The sequence below is a fragment of the Stegostoma tigrinum genome, chromosome 7, assembly GCF_030684315.1.
Source record: "Stegostoma tigrinum isolate sSteTig4 chromosome 7, sSteTig4.hap1, whole genome shotgun sequence".
NCBI lineage: Eukaryota > Metazoa > Chordata > Chondrichthyes > Orectolobiformes > Stegostomatidae > Stegostoma > Stegostoma tigrinum.
This window is the reverse complement of record NC_081360.1, coordinates 68,834,160-68,855,403: the sequence shown is the minus strand read 5'-3', so window position 1 is coordinate 68,855,403 and position 21,244 is coordinate 68,834,160. Positions and strand designations below refer to the sequence as shown.

General features: G+C 40.0%; 1 protein-coding gene across 2 annotated transcripts in view; it reads left to right on the top strand.

The window, feature by feature from the left end:
* LOC125453891 (inactive dipeptidyl peptidase 10-like) overlaps window positions 1-21,244 on the top strand; it is a 1,598,661-nt gene that overhangs the window by 1,431,375 nt on the left and 146,042 nt on the right. For both annotated transcript variants that reach the window (XM_048534000.1, XM_048534001.2), the window contains exon 9: window positions 19,997-20,151. In XM_048534000.1, the coding sequence (XP_048389957.1) occupies window positions 19,997-20,151 (155 nt within the window). The remainder of the gene's footprint in view (window positions 1-19,996; window positions 20,152-21,244) is intronic.

Here is a 21,244-nt window from a genome sequence, read left to right as displayed (position 1 = left end):
ATCAATACTTGACAGAGAACAAACTGAATAGACATGTGTAAAGAGTGGTGAATATGGCTAACTGGATTACACTCTGAAAGAACTGACTCAGAAATAATAAGCTGAGTGTCCTCCTCCTGTGTTACCCTATTCTCTTATTCTGGGTTACTGCAGAAAATAGATGTTAACTTGCAAAAGCACAGCTTCTTTTTAATTGCAATATTATTTACATAAATTAACACAGGAGGTACCACAGGAAAAATAATTATATGCTATGTTTAATGTCCATCTCTTCCTCCATCAAACTCAATACTTTTATTTTCTTAATGTTACCTGACAGTTTGTGCCTTGGCAAGTTGCAAGATGATCGCACCTCACAGTTTGTAGCTCAACGTGAATCCAGAAGCTAGTAATTTAGGCTGTGTTAGCAAAGTGCAGCAAGCCGAATAAAAGAGCACACAGTACAGCTAAACTACAGTTAGATATTGCTTAGATGAACCTAAGGAGTTAGGCAAGTAAATTTTGGAATTCAGTTTCCAAAGTCAGTTTTCTTGATCAATGTTGCCATTCAGAAAAAAGGCATGACATCTCTATTTTCTTCAAAGTTTCCATAGATTCTTCACTCAAGTTATTGTGGACAATCAAGAAAGCACAGACAGAATTTCAACATATCTGGAAAAAAAATTGTGTTAGTTTATGCGAGTTGTGTATTTAGTATAAGAATTCTGTAGATTCCCAAAAAATGAGTAAAATAAGTTAAACTTAATTCTGCCAGGAATTCCAAGTATGTGACTGGAGGCGGTATGGTGGGTCAGTGGTTAGCACTGTTGCCACACTGTCCGTGTGGAGTTTGTACATTCTCCCTGTGTCTGCATAGGTTTCCTCCAGGTGCTCCAGTTTCCCACTGCAGTCCAAAGATACACAGTCTCGGCAGATTGGTAATGGGAATGCAGGTTCACAGGCATGGGATGGGGTGAGCGGCTAAGTGGGATGCTCTTCAGAGAGGTGGTGTGGACTCATGGACTAAATGGCCTGCTTTCACACTGTAGGGATTCTGCGACTGGCCATTGTACTGCTGACACAAACACTGAGCCACCCAATAAAACAACATCCTTTTGGATCAGTTTCTTCAATTACATACCATGAAAGGAAGAACTGTTGCTCATAATGTTATGATATGCCTAAGTGTACAGTTATTCAGTGTAATAACTTGTATTAATCTTTTAAGTAGAGAACGAACACTTAAACATGACTCAGGCTAATGTACTGAGTGACTCAGTGGACAAAACATGTCAATTTGCCCCATGTTATTGAGTAGACTATTAGAACATCAAACGCTTGCCTGGGAAGTTTAGCCTGCAATTCACTTGACCTAGAAAGTATGGAATTTAGCAGGCTGGCAGATCTTGAAGGGCTGCAGCACACCATAAAAATAAAACTTGTGAAGACGACAAAAGGTAGTATAAAGGTGCAATTACAAGAGATGCAATAAATGCAGATAACATTTTTAAAATTTTTACAATGTATTTTGATGTAAAATCTTGCCTCAGACTTCCGAAAATAAAAAAAACTGCAGGAGCATTTTTAATCATGGTCAACAATGAAACTTAAGGAATCTTCTGGGTTCTTGCCAGAAGTTATTTAAAATTACTCCACATCTTTTATATGTGACTATTGTGTTGATGAACCTTTAATTTCTTTCACCCCATTTAAACTAGGCATATAAAAATTCCGGTTACCACATTATGGAGGCAAAATGAAAAGGTCACGTGAAGAATGTCAGCCAGGTGAAATTACACCCGTAATGTTCCATTTAAGCCAGTCCTTGCCAAAAATCAAGATCTCATATCCAGGCCCTTGGAAAACATTCAACTGCTCAGACTATGATACAGGAACTTAGAAATTTAAGTCATTAGGTCAGAGGGTAGGAATCCTGCAGCGTGTAACATCTGCTGATTCCCCAAGGCCTGTCCACCATCAACAAGGTACAAATTGATGGGATCCTCCCCACTTGCGTGGATGTGGCAGCTCTAACGACATTCAAGAAGCTGACACCATCCAGGACAAAACAGCCAGCAATTTTGGTACCACACCCACAAACATTCACACCCTGTGCTCAGTCACAGCAGTGTGTATCATCTGCATATCCTACAGAAATTCACTGTAGCTTCTTCGACGACATTTTTCAAACCCACAACCACTACGATCTAGAAGGAGAAGGTAAGTAGATGCATAGGAACACCACTTGCAAGCTCCCTCTCAAGCTACTCACCATCCCTTCAGTCCTGCTGGTTCAAATTTTTGGAACTTCTTCCCTTATGGTACTGTGGGCATAGCTATACCAAACAAACTGCAGCAGTTCAAGAATGCAGCTCACTACCTTCTTAATAACGATTAAGGCAATAAATATAAGCTCAGCCAGCGATGCCCACATCCCATGAATGATTTATTTCAAAAACCCTCCCATTGAGCCTTCTAGGCCATTTAATTGCAGATCATGGCTGACCTTCCATTATAACGCCATTTTCCCACACCATCCTCAAACTTCTTGATGTCTTCAGCACCTATCAATCTGTCAATTTCTATTTATAAACATATTCAGTGAATGAACATCCACAGGCCCTGGCTTAGAGATTTCCAAACATTTGTCAGCCTCTGCATCATAGAAACCCTACAGTGTGGAAAGAGGCCATCCAGCCTAATAAGTCTGCACAAACTCTCTGAAGAGCATCCCACCCAGATGGAAAGGGATAGGAGCATGCCACAGGGCAAGAGTTATAGATGGGGGAAGGGCAATTATAATGCAATTAGGCAAGACTTAGGAGATATAGAATGAGTTAGCAAAATGCAGGGGATGGGGACAATTGAAATGTGGAGCTGGTTGAAGGAACAGATATTGCGTGTCCTTGATAGGTATGTCCCTGTCAGGCAGGGAGGAAGCGATAAGGTAAGGGAAGCGTGGTTTTCTAAAGAAATTGTATCTCTTGTTAAGCAGAAGAGGGAGGAGTATGTGACAATGAGACAAGATGGTTCAGATGAGGCGATGGAGAGTTACAGATTAGCTAGGTAGGATTTAAAGAGAGAGTTAAGAAGAGCAAGGAGGGGACATGAGCAGACATTAGCAGGTAGAATAAAGGAGAACCCTAAGGCTTTCTATAGGTATGTGAGGAATAAGAGGATGACTAAGGTAGGAATAGGGCCAGTCAAAGACAGAAGTGGGAAATTGTGTGTGGACCCTGTGGAGATTGGCTAAATGATTATTTCTCATCTGTTTTCACTGAGGAACAGGAGAATATTGTAGAGGAGATGACTGAGTTACAGGCTACTAGAATTGAAAGGATTAAGGTTAGTAAGGAGGAGGTGTTATCAATTCAAGAAAGTGAGAAGGTAGATAACTCACCTGGGCTGGATGGGATTTTTACGAAGATTATATGGGAAGATAGGGAGGAGGTGGCAGAGCCTTTGGCCTTGATCTTTGAGTCCTCATTGTCTACAGGTTTAGCACCAGAGGACTGGAGGATTGCAAATGTTGTGCCCTTGTTCAAGAAGGGCAGTAGGGATGACCCAGGTAATTATAGACCTGTGAGCCTTATGTCTGTTGTAGGAAAATTTTTGGAAAGGATTATAAGAGATAGGATTTATAATCATCTAGCAAGCAACAATTTGATTGGAGATAGTCAGCATGGATTTGTCAAGAGCAGGCCTTGTCTCACAAACCTCATTGAATTTTTTGAGAGGGTGACCAAGCATCTGGATGAGGGAAGAGCAGTTGACATGGTGTACATGGACTTCAGTACAGCCTTTGATAAGGTTCCACATGGTAGGCTATTGGAGAAAATACAGAGACACGGGACTGAGGGAGATTTAGCAGTTTGGATTAGAAACTGGCTTTCTGTAAGAAGGCAACAAGTGGTGGTTGATGGAAAATATTCAGCCTGGAGTCAGGTCACTAGTGGTGTGCCTCAAGGATCTGTTTTGGGACCACTGCTGTTTGTCATTTTTTTAAATTACTTGGACGCAGGCATAGGTGGATGGGTTAGTAAGTTTGCAGATGACACTAAAGTCGGTGGAGTGGTGGGCAGTGTGGAAGAATGTTGCAGGTTGCGGGGAGACTTGGATAAACTGCAGAATTGGGCGAAGGTTGGCAAATGGAGTTTAATACGGATAAATGTGAGGTGATTCACTTTGGGAGGAATAATAGGAAGGCAGAATACCGGGTCAATGGAAAGATTCTTGGTAGTGTGGATGTGCAGAGGGATCTTGGCGTCCATGTACATAGATCCCTGAAAGTTGCCACCCAGGTTGATAGTGCTGTTAAGAAGGCTTATGGTGTGTTAGGTTTTATTGGTAGAGGGATTGAGTGCTGGAGCCGTGATGTCATGCTGCAACTATACAAAATGCTAGTGCGGCCTCATTTGGAATATTGCGTGCAGTTCTGGTCGCCCCATTACAGGAAGGATGTGGAAGCATTGGAAAAGGTGCAGAGGAGATTTACCAGGATGTTGCCTGGTCTGGAGCGCAGGACCTATGAAGAAAGGCTGAGGGGCTTGGGTCTGTTCTCATTGGAGAGAAGGAGGCTGAGAGGAGTTAATAGAGACATACAAGATGATCAGAGGATTAGATAGGGTGGACAGTGAGAGTCTTTTTCCGAGGATGATGACTTCAGCTTGTACAAGGGGGCATAGCTACAAATTGAGGGGTGATAGATTTAAGACAGCTGTCAGAGACAGGTTCTTTACCCAGACAGTGCCAATGTAGTGAACTCAGCGACATTAGGGGCATTTAAACAGTCCTTGGATAAGCAGATGGATAAAGATGGGATAGTGTAGGGGGAGTGGCTTAGATTAATTCACAGGTCGGCGCAACATCGAGGGCCGAAGGGCCTGTTCTGCGCTGTATTGTTCTATGTTCTATGTTCCCCAGGGTAGGGGAGCCCAAAACTAGAAGTTTAAGGTGAAAGCGGAAAGATTTAAAAAGGGCATAAGTGGTCCACATATTCATGCAGAGGGTGATGCATGTATGGAACGAGCTGCCAGAGGAAATAGCGGAGGCTGGTACAATTACTACATTTAAAAGGCATCTGTATGTATAAGCAAATAGGAAGGGTTTAGACGGATATAGGCCAAATACTAGCAAATGAAACTAAATTACTTTTGGTTATCTGGTTGGAATGGACAAGTTGGACCAAAGAGCCTGTATCCACATTGTACGTCTTTATGAGTCTATGCTAATGGACAAGAAAAACTGAGTTGTGTATGGAGCAACGTCTAAGGTTATTGGCCGAGCTGGTAGGATATGGCATTTAAAAAATCTCTTTTCTGACCTCGGACAAATACTTGATGTTAGTGAACATCTTGTCGTATCTGAGTCAAATTGTTCAGATTGACTCCTGTCCATTGATAGTCACATTTACCTGCCCCTAAAACACCAAGGGACTGCAGAAATCAGAAACAAAATCAGAAGCTGGTGGAAAAACACAATAGGTTAAGCAGCATCTGTGGAGAGAAAGAGAGTTCAGAACTTAAGTTCTGAAGAAGGCTCACCCTACCCAAAATATTAGCCTTGCTTTTTCTACACAGGTACTGCCTGACCTGCTGAGTTTATTTGAGCAATTTCTGATTTTGTTCATTTACTCCCACTCTGCACCTCTTTCTGGAAACTCTCTTGGATTCTATGCATCCAGGGCGCAGCTCCTCCTTTCCACCCTTCCTATCACTGGCTTCACGTGCAGTTTTCACAATTCCCTGAGTCCATAATCTCCCTTGGTGTGCCATTTTTCTATTTTCCCAGACTGGATAAACTTTCAGTATGACTTCTTGCATTAGTGCAGACATGTTTTGCCTCCTTTTATAAAGAAAGCTTTTAACATTGCTGGACACTACCAATATTGGCCTCTGTTGATCTTTTTAAGTAATCAATAGCACAGGTAACACTAGCTTGATTTTAAAATCATTGATAGAAACAGATAAGACAGAGCTGACTTGCTGCTTGCAATTCACTCAAAGGGCATGGATTGTCATTCCTGTTCCTATTCCTAGGGGCAGTGTAATTTAGCCGCAACACGTCAGCGAGAATCACTTGAATAACGTTGCAAACGAACACCGCATCATTTCTCCTCAGCGATTTGAATAACCCTCGAAACAAGGCAAAGGGATATTCCAATGCTTTCCAAGACAATTTTTATTATCTTTTACCAATATAGTTCAGATGCATTCAGAATGTTTTTCCTTAGCACTTACATTTGAAGGAAATATATAGTCTGAATTTCTACTTGCAAGCCGTATGTTCTTATTCCACCACCACCACCATGACAACCTCTTTCCCACACCACTCCAGGGCCCCACTGGCACAGGATTTATGGATATTAACATTTTCTTCCAGGTTCAGAGGAGGTCGGGTATTAACTTGCCAAAATTGCAGGCATTACCATGAGACTATGAGACGTAGACATAGAATTCAGCTATTCAGCCCATCAAGTCCTGTGACACCATTCGATCATGACAGGAGTATGGAGTTGAGAAACACATCCGCCTTTTCCCCATAACTGTTGATCCCCTTGCCATACAAGAACCCACCACAGCAAGAAATGTTTGGGCTTGTATGTTTAGGAACAATGTTGCAGGATTTTGTTTTGAACAGGATGACGGGAATATTAAAGTGCTGTGTTGCCATCAAAATTAGTCATTCATGCTGCTGCATGTCACTTCACACAGCAACCTATCTGCATGAATATTACACAGAAATGAGGTTTTGAAATCTTGGGCTTGTGTAATGGTTGGCTCACGATGATTTCCAGCAAACTGAATGCACGGAGGATTGATAGCTGTAGATTGGTGCTCACACCTATGCTGCTTCAATCATAGCATTGAGCACAGTAGCTGAGCTTGTGCTGAAAGCCTGATTCAGTGGATGCTCTGCACAGAGTCCATAACTCAGGCAAAACAAAGAGCAAACTGTGGGAAGGTATTGAAGCCCAATGGGCATGTGAAAGAGAAAGACGGTTTGTGATTTTAAATTGCAAAACCCACATCAGGATCGAACCTGAGATTTTTACTGTATTTTTCTTACTGACTGACGGTGTGTATTCTTTTAAGCAATATAAAGGAAAAGAAAACAAATTAAGAATTCAATAATGTCCTATTTGTTGCAGTGCCAACTTTGAATTTCATCCCTGCATATTTGTTCAATCATGGAAGATTCACAGTGGAACAAACATTTAATTTAGATAAAAAGACATTTGATAATTAAGTAAACAAACCAATCTGGTCTAAAGTTCAAAATGTAAACAATACAGACTGTTACACTGTTATTAAAATTAATTGGTTAGATAATGGTATTTGCATGATTACATAGTGTACATGATGGAGAGAAGTTACATAGTTTATTATTTTTGTACAATTAGTTTTTAAAACTTTTGTATAAAGATAAGTACTCTGAAAAGATTGTAGTTAAATGATAGTCAGAGAGAAACATTAATTCAATAGGTCTTTTTTTCACAACGAATTTCATGTTCCGGTATACCACTGAATTGCTTCTGTTTTCTTGGTTGGATGATCAAAGTGGCCTACGACAAATCTGTTTACTGAATCCACGAATTCAAATAAACGTGATTCCATCAGGACAACAGAAAATTTCTGTCCTCCAGTTGTCAACTTTAAGAAAGTTTATTTTCCTAGTTGTACAGTAGGCCATGAATGCAGAGCTAAAACCATTTTTATAATCCAGATGATGCTTCTCCATTATTCATGATCTTTAAACTTTCCATTTTCAAGCTACGTAGTTATTTATGGGCCAGTGAAGTACAAAACTCATAATCGGACTGAGGAATCATTCAGTTCATTCTGCATTTGAAATTGCTGAAATCCAATAGACTGTGCTGCAGATCAGGATGTTTAGAGAATATACTCTTACTTAATTAAATAGCTCTCAATGTCATTACAGATTAGCCATGTGCTTCAGCAAAGATTGAATTTTTTCTGAGGCAAGATGATTCTGAATTTTATGGATCACAGGCAGAGCTAGGGTTTTAATTTTTAAATCCTGATTTTTGTTTAGAGTGTAATATATTCTGAACAGAATTTATAGCAATGATGTACAAACCTTCATATATACTGATATTTTACAAACACAGGTTACCATTTTTTGATCACAAAAGGCTGAATTTTACCATTCTTCTGTTAATGCAATTCACATCAAGTTTGGTGGAATGATTCTGACAACAAGACCAAGTGCACTTTCTCACTGTACCTTACCAAGTCTACCACTCTAACAGCGAATAAACATTCAGCCTAAGAATCATGTAATACTTCTGCCCCGTTTTACCAAGTACCATTCCCATAATAACTCACCTTTCGGTGGGGGTCCTGGAATTGACTGTCATATCTGGCACGAGTGTCATATTTAAAAGCCTGCTGTGCATCCAGACAGGCACTGTCCATCCTGAGCTGCCCTCCAAGGTCCTATATTTGGTAGAAAATAGGAAATGATTGCGCTGCTTTGTGGTCTTGGTTGTAAAGCTCCTGCAGGATACATTATGCATGAGTGGGACTTTTTCTTCCCTAGGACCATCAGTGATGGCCACAGATTGTGACAGGTTTTGAGTGCAGGAACAGGGATATGTTGTTGCAGTTATACAGAGCCTTGGTCAGACCACACCTGGAATAATATGTGCAGTTTTACTTTCCTTTTCTGAGGAAGGATGTTCTTGCTTTGAGGGAGTGCAGTGAACGTTTACCAGGCTGTTCTGGGATGATCGGTCTGACCCATGAGGAAAGATTGACCAGGTTGGGGATTGTAGGAACTGCCGATGCTGGAGTCTGAGATAACAAGGTGTGGAGCTGGATGAACACAGCAGGTCAGATAGCAACAGAGGAGCAGGAAAGCTGACGTTTCAGGTCTGGACCCTTCTTAAGAAATGGGGGAGGAGAATGGGGCTCTGAAATAAATAGAGGCGGAGGCAATGCTAGAATGTGGATAGAGGAGCAAATAGGTGGAGAGAAGATGGACAGATCAAGGAGGCAGGGATGAACCCAATAAAGGTTAGTGTAGGTAGGGAGTTGGGATGGGGGTTGGTGAGTGAGGGAGGGGTGGGTAGGTGGGAGGGAAGACGGACAGGTCAAGGAGGTGGGGATGAGTCTAGTAGGTAGGAAGTGGGGGTGGGGGTTGATCAGTGAGGTGGGAGGAACGGATAGCTGGGAGAAAAGATGGATAGGTTAAGGAGGTGCGGATGAGATGGGCTGGTCTTGGAATGAGGTAGGAGCTGGGGAGGTTTTGAAGCTTGTAAAGTCCACAGTTCCCAGGTGGACTATGAGATGCTGTCTTCAGGTGGCATTGTTGTGGCATTGGAGGAGGCCCAGGGTGGACATGTCGTCCAAGGAGTGGGAGGGGGTGTTGAAGTGATTTACGACTGGGAGGTGTTGTCGTTTGTCACGAACTGAGTGTAGATACTCCACAAAAGTGGTCTCCAAGCCTCTGCTTGGTTTTTCCAGTGCAGAGGAGGCCACATCAGGAACAGCGGTATATTAGCCTCCCCAACTTTATCTGCCTCCAGAGGGACCGCGCTCTCCACGAATCCCTCTTCCACTCCACACTGTCCACTAGCCCTACCACTCCTGGCATTTTTCCCTGCAACAGCAGGAGGTGCTACTCCTGCCCCTACACCTCCTCCCTCACCCCCATCCCAGGCCCCAAGAAAACCTTCCACATTAACAGATGTTCACCTGCACATCTGCTAATGTAGTAAACTGTATCTGCTGTTCCCGATGTGGCTTGGGCTTCCTCTATTGCCACAACAATACCACCCGAAGGCTGGAAGAACAGCACCTTATATTCCGCCTAGGCACACTGCAGCCCTTTGGTGTTAATGTGGACTTCACAAGCTTCAAAATCTCCCCAGCAATGACCTAATCCCAAGACCAGCCCATCTCGTCCCCGCCTCATTTTCCTGCTTCTCCCACCTCACTGTCCAACTCCCACCCCCACTTCCCACCTACTAGCCTAATGCCTGCCTCCTTGACCTGTCTGTCTTCTGTCCCACCTACCTGCTCCTCCCTCTTCACTGAACAACCCCCATCCCAACTCCCTACCTACACTCACCTTTACTGGCTTCATCCCCGCCTCCTTGACCTCTCCGCCTTCTCTCCACCTATCTGCTCCTCTATCCACCTCCTATCATTGCCTCCCCCCTCTCTATTTATTTCAGAACCCCCTTCCCCTCTCCCATTTCTGAAGAAGGGTCCAAACCTGAAACATCAGCTTTCCTGCTCCTCTGATGCTGCCTGCTCTGCTGTGTTCATCCAGCTCGACACCTTGTTATCTCAGACTCCAGCATCGGCAATTCCTACAATCTCTGAGTTTTCTTTAAACAGTGACTGTATAAAAATATCTGGGCGCTGGGTAATCTTTTGACTTTGAGTATTAAAGGTAAATCTACACTGGCTAGGGAAGTCCTGAGGAAGGTTCACCGGACCTGAAACTTTAACTCGGTTTTTCCCTTCACAGATGCTGCCAGACCTGCTGAGCTTTTCCAGCATCTTTGCTTTTGCTACAATGCTAAGGATAGGCTATCGATCAGTAGACAGGTTTAGGGAGGGGAATTAGAAGACCTTTAAAGTAGACAAACCTGCTCAGTACAAGAATGGTCCAATTGTATGTTTCCTTTATGTTCATTTTGCTGCTACTAGAGACACTCAGTGGTGACTCAGCATGAACTCACCCTGAAGTTTAATCTCATTTCCACTTTTTCCAGTTTGATCAACAGAAATTAAAACCATAGATTCATCTAGCATCCCAAAACAGGTGTTTATTGGTTGCTTTATCTATTGAAGTTGCTTTTGCATTTAGATGGTTGCATTATTTTCATTGTCACTCTTGCATTGGTACTTGTTTTCTGTTGACTTAGGGTCTTCCATTTCCATCTCACATTAACTTTGAATGAGGAAGAGTGTGCAGCTATGATTTCAAGGAGCAAGCCAATAAAATCAATGATTCCTTGGTCATGCTTAAACAGGCCTAATCCAAATGCCTATTTTTTCCCCCAAAGTCAAGGAAAACAGACAAGTCTTGTGGATCCATGCTACGGCACACTTTGGAAGTTGTCAAATAAAGCAATAAATGAATGTTACTGAAAAGGCAATATTGCTTTATATTTTGACTGTGGATGGAGTCAGTCCTGGGACTTCCATCTGAGTGATGGTTGGAGAAGGCAAGAATTCCCCTTCTGCCTGACATTTACCATTGATTCCTCATCCTTACTTATGTGTCTTTTTGCTTCAATTATTGTTGCCTCCAGAAAATCAAATTGGGTTCCCCTAGAGTAAATGTACAATGGTCTGGGTACCATTTACCATTGCCATGTTTGCTGTGGGCGCTAGTGGTAGAACACTGCTGAATCATTGCCCACACCTATAGACACAGAAGACAAGCAAATATTGGTAAGAATTGAGCAACATGTTTCTTGGAAAAGAAACTGATGGAACATTGTGAATGGAAAAATCCCTTTGAGTATATGAAAGATCAAATAAGCATCACTAATGAATGTTGGCATGCAAGAGCAGAGAACATCTTGCCAAATGTTCATTACATATTTGCAAGGTCATTTTTTCAAGTGTTAGTTAGTGGTATCAAATTGAATAAGCTGCCTTCAGCTGCTCATTTAGTGTGGGTTTACTTTCCTACAATCAAAAAAATGTTTTTCCACAATCTGAAACGTACTGCCGAGATAAATGGTCTAGAGTAATGATACACGTGGTACTATCCTTGCACTGAAAACCTAGGGAAGAATCTTGTTGTAATGGTGAGTATCCTAATGACTGGACCACAGGAGACTACAACCGCTGTCAAAGACCTGTTCAACTTCCTCTCCCTCATCCAACAAACCTTTCCATATAATAAAAACGTCAACTCTCTCCAAGTTCCCCAGCAAGTATACCTTGTCAGCCCCACTCCACCCTTGACAGTTATGAATCTAAAAGCATGTATTTTTCATTTGCTGGTAATCTTATTACAAAGGTGCAATCTAATGTGGTTACTTGTTGCCAGGAATCTTGACCAACCATTATTCACCACCAATTCACTTCCTAACTTTCTTCCTGCTCTCAGCAAACTGACATTTCATTTCTCACACAATTTAATGCTTTGTTTCCTGCTTGCCAGAGCTTTACCACATTCTGTCCTTTGAGTGTACAACATATAAATTGTTGTTGGTGTGAATAGTAACAGACATAAATTGTTAAGTAAGTAAGCGATAACACAACAAATCTTCAAAGAAACCACAGCATGAGTCATATATTCCTACACAACACTATCTGACAGTTAGTAAGGATGGATTTATCAAATGAGAAGTGAATGCCAATGACAAAGTCTGATTTAACCAGATCCAGCTAAATACTAATTGACTTCAGCAAACTTCTTAAGTGTGGCAAGTTTTTTTTTGATTTTCACTTCCAACTTCCTTATTTGTCTTCTCAAACTTATTTTTCAAGAGTGGGCCATTGTTATGATCATCCTTCCAATAAATAAGATCATCATAAAATTGCTAATCTGCATGCTCAAAAGCATGCAATAGTTTAATTTCAAACTTTGTCAGGGAAACTAATGGTTTAAATTAGTTATTAGTTTATAAATTGTAACTTGTAGGGAAAGAAAACAGACCATATTTCATTTGGAGAAGCAAAATGAGGCCTAGCAAGTTCATTTGCATCTGAAAGGCAAGCAAAAATTGTGGTTCACATTTCAGATGTAGACAAAGACATAGAGTTCCGTTAGAGCAATCTGGATCCAAAAAACTGATCTGTTCTTCCTCTTTTGGTGGTCATATGCATCTAACATGTTTTTGAATAATTTTCTGTTGTTTGAGATATATTGATCCTCCATCATGTTACTTATTGCTTAATAATTAGCTTCACCATCAAGTGATTCCTTTATGCTGTCTATTATCTGTACTAAAAGTCAATGTGATGCAAATTATATTTGTCGTATAAGAAATGTTTTTACATGGTGTGGACTTGTTGGGCCGAAGTGCCTGTTTCCACACTGTAGGGATTCTATGAAGTTATAACTTAATTCAATGAGGTGAAAAGGATTATTTAAACATTAAAAAGGGCGGCACGGTAGCTCAGTGGTTAGCACTGCTCCTCACAGTGCCAGCAACCCAGGTTCAATTCCACCTGGGGTGATTGTGTGGAGTTTGCACATTTCTCCCCGAGTCTGCATAGGTTTCCTCCAGGTGCTCCGGTTTCTTCCCACAGTCTAAAGATGTGTAGGTGAGGGAAATTGTCTATGTTAAATTGTCCACAGTGTTCAGGGATGTGTAAATTAGGTGGGTTATAGGGGTTTGGGTCTGGGTGGGATGCCCTGAGGTTTCGTGTGCACTTGTTGGGCGAAAGGGCTTGTTTCCACACTGTAGGGATTCTGTAAAGTCTGTGTTAAAAGATTTCTTGTTATTCTGTAAAGTATTGTTATAGAAATCAATTTTATTAAGTTTGAATTTGGGTATTATTTGTTAAGTTTCTCTATTTTTAAAGTAATTTTAATTAGTATTTTCCAACTAGACAGCCCAGAAAATTTCTGCCTATTTATCCAACCGGTGTTGAGCTGTTAGAATATGTACAGTCATGAATTGCAATGATTAACTACTGGGTGCTTTTGCTCAAAGCCTCATAATTCAACCGTGATTAATTATAAAATTCAATTCAATTAATCAATTTTCAATTCATTAATCAAGCTAGTTTCAGAAAATGACTGCAAGTTGCTGTTCATTCCTTTAATACCTCCAATCTTGCTTACTATTATTCTCTGCTATGTTTCAAAATTTATTCTTTTAATCTAATACAATTCTTAACATATGAAATGGAGGGTGGACAAAGTCAGAAGTCACATGACACCAGGTCACAGAGCAACGGATTTATTTGAAATCACAAGCTTTCAGAGTATACCCTATTCTTTGAACACTTTGTTTGCTGTAACTTTTTGTATACCTATCCAATTCACTTTAGCCATTTGTCTACTTATACCCACATCATTTGCTTTGTTTGAATTTAACACTTTGGTTGGGCTATGACATGACACTTTTGAACTTAACATAATATAACTTAGTTTATTATTAAGTTTATTTTTTATTTATTCATTCATGGGATCTAGGCATTGCAAGCTCAGCCAGCATGTGTGGCCTAACCCTAATTGTGGGTTTGGAATCAAACGTAAGCTAGACCTGGTAAGGAGGTTTTTTTGCCAGATTCCCTTGCCTGAAGAGCATTGGTGAACCAGACTGTTTTTTTTATGACAATCAACAATTCTTGCATGATTCCCGTTATATTAGCTTCATATTCCAGATTTTGTTTTTATGATTGAATTCAGATGGGATTTGAACCCATGTCCTCAGAACATGAGCCTGGAGTTCTGATTACTTGGACAGTGACATTACCACAATGTTACCACCTCCACTAACCACAGTTGTTTTACCATGAGATTATCAGTTAATCTTGCCTCTCTTGCAAGACTTCATGTAAAATAGCTGTATTTGTGGTATGTTCCACACTGTGTTGTTCTCGTAAGTTGTTAGGAAAGCTTTTTACTAACTCATTTTCCAGATCACCCTTGCTGTCTTTTGCAGACTTAAATGAAGATTAAGGTTTCCACAATTATTCAATTTCCTTTGTTACAATTATTTATTATTAAATGGACTTTCCAAGAGGATAACTACTCTTGGACCTCTGTAAACAACGGCTACTGATATTTTATGACCCTTGTTATTCCCAATCTTTGCCTTTTTGATTATATTTGCTGATTTTCTGGAACAGGAACCTATCTCAGTAATGTCTTCAGCTACTTTATCACCTACAGAGTTGCACCTTCTCTTTTCATTCAGTCTGTCTTTTCAAAATGTGTTGTGCTCTAGAATATTTGCTTCCCAATCTTGTTCATTTTTTAGCTAGGTGTCTACAATGGCAAATCAATCAAAACCATTTATTTCTATTTGCTCTCTAATTCATCTTATTTCAAAGATAGCCAGCTGAAAAAACAGGGGTAAGAAATTGAACATGAGAGTAGACTTGTCAGCGGTATAAAAACAGATTGTGCAAACTCTTACGAAGGTACAAAAAGAAAACAGAATAGCTAAACATGATCCCTTAGAGACGAAGAGACAAGATATTATTCTGGGGAATGAGGAAGTGACAGAGAAGGAAGAGTGGGCGAGTTGGAGAGCCTATGACAGGCAGTCAGCATCACCAAGAGGAGGTGGTCAAGTAAGATCCCTGTGAAGAGGATTACAGTGCTGTAAAATCAGCAATCAGAAAGAGAGATTGAGTCAGGGAAGCAGTAGCTAAAACCAACAGGAATCCTGCCACTACTCAAAAAGGCTGACAAAATTGACAGTGAATACAAAGAGCTAATTGGTAAATAGTGGGTAAGTTTTTTTTCCACTTTAAAGCTGCATTAGGATAGTTAGGAGTTCTAGCTTTTTCAAAAAAAAGCAAATAAATTTAATGGCTTAAATGTAGGGAAATAACTAAAGATATGGAAAGGAAGCTTAGTCCCAGATATGACACAGCCTACAGAATGAGAGAAGTCTAAGATGATCATGGCAGTTAGGATGACTGCATGTGTAGGAATTGACAAAGTTTTCACCAGCCTGAACACTGGAGCTTGGTGCTAGAGTGTTGACAAGAGACACAACAGTCCATTCACCAGGCTGAGAGGTACAAGAATGGTATATTTTTAGACAAAGTCATCCCATGGCTTAAGGAAGAACAGTTAGAGAAGGAAGGGCAACTCACCTGCAAGAAAAAGAAAGGCAGGTTGGCAGTCAGGAAAACCTTAAAGTGCATTTCAGGAACAGATTATCTATGTTGAAAAATGTTGTGAGTGGCAATTCCGTTCAGGAGTACATTCAGAACTCAGCTGCCAAGGAGGGAGAGCAATAGCGGTGAGATAAAAATAGCGAGGGGTAGAGAGATGTTTTGCAGCTGCAGGTGTAAGTTCAGAATGGTGTTTTCTCTCCCTCGGACAGGGTCAAGGATGTCACTGAATGGTTGCCAGGCATTTACAAGGGGGAGGGCAAACAGTCAGAGATCAAGGTTCATATAGGTAGCAATGACATTCATAGAAAGAAGGTTAAGGTCCTGCAATAAGAATTTAAGGAGCTGGGGAGCAGATTGAAAAGCAGCACCTCAAAGGTTGTGAGATAACAAGGTGTTGAGCTGGATGAAAACAGCAGGCCAAGCAGCATCATAGGAGCAGGAAGGCTGATGTTCCAGGCCTAGGTGTAGGCCTGAAACGTCAGCTTTCCTGCTTCTATGATGCTGCTTGACCTGCTGTGTTCATCCAGTTCTACACCTTGTTATCTCAGATTCTGTAGCATCTACAGTTCCTACTATCTCAAAGGTTACAATGTCTGGATTATTCCTGGTGTCTGTTGTAGACCAGACCAAATCCCCTCAAAATATATTAAGAAGCCAGCCTAGACCCTGACTACTTCTTATTTTAAGGGCAACTATAAGGCACTGCATTCAGATGCAATTGGATTGCTAAAACTAGACTTTAAGCAAAATACACTTTTTAAAACTACAATTAAAATACAGACAAAATAAAAATTAAATTAAAGAATTGGCTTAACTGTAATGCTATCAAAATACTTAACAATATAATAGATATTAACAACAACAATTAACTGTTCTGATATAGTGACATATCATAAACATATAAACACACTCAAAGGCAAATTCAGAAAAAAAAAGATTGTCCCACATGCAATTCTAGCAGCAGGAACAGAACCCTAGCCTTTAGTTGTAAAAGAGAGAGAAATATAACCTTCCACATCCAGCTTCAAGACTTCAACAACTGCAGAAAGCTAAAACTAAAAATTCAGGCTCTGCGGGAGCCTGAACCCACCAATTCAGGCTGCTTCTATTTTTTCAACTTAAAAAAAGAAACCCAAGGCCTCACAAGCTGTTTACTTCATTGGGATTTGAGCAGACTGCTCGATTTCTCTCTCAACCTTCCTTCACACAAAAACCAGGATAAAATAAACCTGTTAATGACATAATATCATCTCATGTCACGTGCTAGAGATTGTAGAAATCTCAAATAGAACGATGAATGCATTGGTGAAGAATTGGAGCAGGACAGAAGGCTTTAGATTCCTGAATCATTAGATCTGTTTCTGGAGAAGTGGGACCTGTACAAACCTGACTGTACGCCTGAACTAGAGCAAGAGCAGCATCCTTGAAGAGATGTTTGCTAGTATAGTTGGTGCAGGTCTAATCTAATTTGGCAAGAGGTAGGATATAGAAAGGGGTACAGTAGGGGATGGTGCACAGACAAATATCGAGGAAAGACCAAATTAGTACAGAAGGCAGAATGTATAAAGTCATGTGAATGCACAAGGGATGAATAACTGCAGCGTAGTTAGTAAGAGACACCCAGGCAGTGTTAAGCATGCAAAGCTCATTGCCTGAAAGGTTGGTAGAGATTTGAACCTTCAAAACATTTTAAAAATATTTAAATCAGCAGCATATCTTACAAGACTACAGATCATGGGAAAATGGGGTCGGAGTAGATAAGTCCTTGATATTTGACATTGATAGGATGGGTTGAAGGCACTCTCTTCATGCTCTAAAACTCTGTGACTCTCAACAAATGTTTTGTCTCTGCCTTCACAGTAAAAGATATAAATTATGCACCAGAAATAAAGGGCCACCCACTGAACAAATAAAAGTGAGGAAAACGTGATTGTTAATGTCGGTACTGAAAATACACTGGAGAAACATAAGTGTTTAAAATTCCATAACTGTCTCAAGCTGATGGCCTACATCCTAGGGTTTTAAAAGTGGTCACTGCAGAGATAGTGGTTATACAGTTATGATTTTCAAAAATTCCCCAATTTCTAGAAGTGTTCCAACAGACTGGAGTTAGTAGATGTAAGTCTATTGTTCGAGTTCTGAAGCAGGGTCACAGGACCCAAATATTAACTCTGCTTTCTCTCTACAGATGCTGCCAGACCTGCTGAGTTTCTCCAGAAATTTCTGCCTCTGCTTCCGATTTCCAGCATCCATACTTCTTTGCATTTTTTTGTCCATTATTCAAGAAAGGAGGAAAAGGAAGAATAAGTAACAAACCAATTAGAACGCCATCACTAATTGGAAAATGCTTCATCCTTTATGAAGGAACTGTTAGCAATTCACATGGAAAATGTAATATGTTTGGACAAAGTCATCATTGTTTCCAAAAATCAATTTGTAGTGGAACAATTTAAAACGTTTATGAGGCTATGACTAATAGGATGGTTAATGGGGAACATGTAGCTGGAGTGCACATAGATTCCAAAGACATTCACTCATCTGCCACACAAAAAGTTAAAAAAGTCAAAGGCTGTTGGAAATGGGAGGTTATATATTAGCACAGATAGTGGATTGATTAATGTATGAGCAGTAGAAAATAAATGTAATTGATGCAGGATGGATGTGCAATTTTCAGCTTTGCAGGCTAGAACCAGCAGAGTTCCCCAAGTAACAATGTTGGACCAGCAATCTACATTAATGTTCAATAGAAAAGAACAGAGAATAATATATCTATTTTTGTTGAAATGCAAAGTTAGGTGGGCATATTGTCTGTGCAGAGAACACAAAGATGCTCCAATGCGATACAAACAGGTAAAATGAGTGAACAACAAAATGGCAGGTGGAAAATGATGTGGCAAAGCGTGAGGTTAAATACTTTGATCATTAGAATAGAAAATCAGAATATATTTTAAAAAGTGTGAAATTTTTATATTTGCTGGTGTTCAAAAAGATTAAGCTGTATTCATTACAAGGAATATGAAAAGTTACCATGCAACTGCAACAAGCAGTTAGAAGACAGCATATAACACCTCAGCTTTCATTGCAAAGGGATTGGAGAACAAAACAAAGGAAGTCTTATTGCAATTGGACAAGGCCTTGGAAAGACCACACACAGAGAATCCCTTTGCATCAAGGGAAGGTCTATTCTCATTAGATGCAATATAGTGATGCTTACCAAGATTAGTTCCTGGGATGAGAAAATTGTCTTGGAGTTGCAGGCGGAACAAAATGGAAATATATTCTCTGGAATTTAGAACAATGAGAAATACTATCTTTCAAACATAAAAGAATCTGAAGAGGCTTTAAAAAGTAAACTGTTATTTCCTTTAGCTGGAAAACCTACAAAGCACAGTTTCAGGATAAGGGGCTGATCATTTTGACTGAGGTGCAAGGAAATCTTTTCATTCAAAGTTATTGTGAATCTTTGAAACTCTTTACCTAATGGGGCTCAAGATCTTCCATTGTCGAATATATTTAAGGGTGAGATATACGGCTTTTATGTCTTTTGATGAATCAAGGGATACAGGGAATGAGAAGGAAAGTGGTTTTAAGGATGATGACAGTCCATGATTGTATAGAATCTGAGAGCAGGCTTAAAGGATCGTCTAATTTTGTCTTCCTATTTTGTATATTTTCTGACTTCAGCCATTCTCTAAATGGCTTTTCCTTAATTCCCTCAGATGCCCAGTGTTTGATAAATACTAAATGAATAATTAAATAAATTGGAAGTGCAACAGGGATAAATTGGTGAGGTATGCCTGTATCTTACTGCTGTAGAATACCATACCAGTAATTCAGGAATGAGTGGAGAAAAAAAGAGCTTGTACCATAAAACAAGGAACTGATATTGGGTGTACTTTAAATCAAAATTATTAACTTCTGTAAAATCTCTTTAATAATGCACCAGAGGCAAAACTAGACTGGCTTTCAATCTGGCTGGTAATTTGTACCATTCACTTAGAAATATAGCACAGTTATTATCTTACATCCTGTTTCATTATATTCCACAAAAGCAATGTATGAAATATATTTGATTGTTAAATATTTCATATTGTATTTAAACCTTCCAACAGTCGTAGGGCTTTTGTTAGTTGCAAATTGCTTTGGAGCCTATTACATCTGATGGTTTAATTGCTTTTATTGATTGTCTTACTTTGACAAAAATGCTTTGGTTGCAGAAGAACTGATGCATTCCCATGTTACCCACTGGTGGTCGCCAAATGGAGAACAACTGGCATTTCTGATGATAAATGACACTTTGGTACCAAACATGGCAATCCCACGATTTACTGGTAATCTGTACCCCAAAGGAAAACAATACCCTTATCCTAAGGTAAGAAACAAAAATTTGAATCATGTAAAAACCTATTGAACAATAAATAAATGTGCAAAGTTGTTGGCATATGTCAGATAAACAATTCAGTCCAATGGGATCTAATTACACTGAAGTATTTGTCTTGAATAAAAAAAGTTTTATTTTTTGTACTTTGGGAGAAATGCCAAAAAAAAGCTGCTTGTCTTCATATTTTGAATCATTCTATGAATAATGCAGTTATACTGAAGGAAAAGAAATAGATTGAGTATGCATTGAAAATGTACCTTGCCCTTTGAGTCTGTTTACACAGATTTAAGCAGTCAGCATCGAGCAGAGGCACCCAATTTCTGTGGGCTTGACAAGCAGGTGAAATGAGGTCGGTCAGAGAGTCTTCAAATATTCTCTCAGCAAACTACCTTGAAATAATGTAAATATTCCCATCAGGCCTTTGCAAAAGCTTACTTTACAGGGCACAAATGGTGAATTATATGCTGTTATAGGGAATCTGTCTTTTACATTGCTGTCATCAGTTCTGTACTTCACATGATGTAGATGCATGCATGAATAGCGACAACCTGCTCATTTTGATACAGAAACAAAACTGGACTGTGACAGAAGATCAATTTTCACTTCCTTGTATATTTAGCATATCAAATAAGTCTGCTTAAAATTGTCTTAACTCACTAAATCTTGTTATAGAAGAAAGCTACCATGAATCGTCCAGTCAGAAATTAAGCACATTGTTTTTAACAAAAATATGCCAATGCTGGAAATCTGGAAATACTCAACGGGACAGGTAGCATCTGTGGGAAATATAAAAAAAAGTTAACATTTCGGCGATCCTTCAAAATAGCAATGTTTCAAGCAGGTACAGAAACTAGAGAGAGAAAAACACAAGGGAATGGACATAATTGAGTGGAGGTCAAGAGAGATACATAGAACATAGAACATTACAGCACAGTACAGGCCGTTCGGCCCTCGATGTTGTGCCGACCTGTCATGCCGATCTCAAGCCCATCTAACCTACACTATTCCATGTACGTCCATATGCTTGTCCAATGACGAATGTACTTAAAGTTGGCGAATCTACTACCGTTGCAGGCAAAGCGTT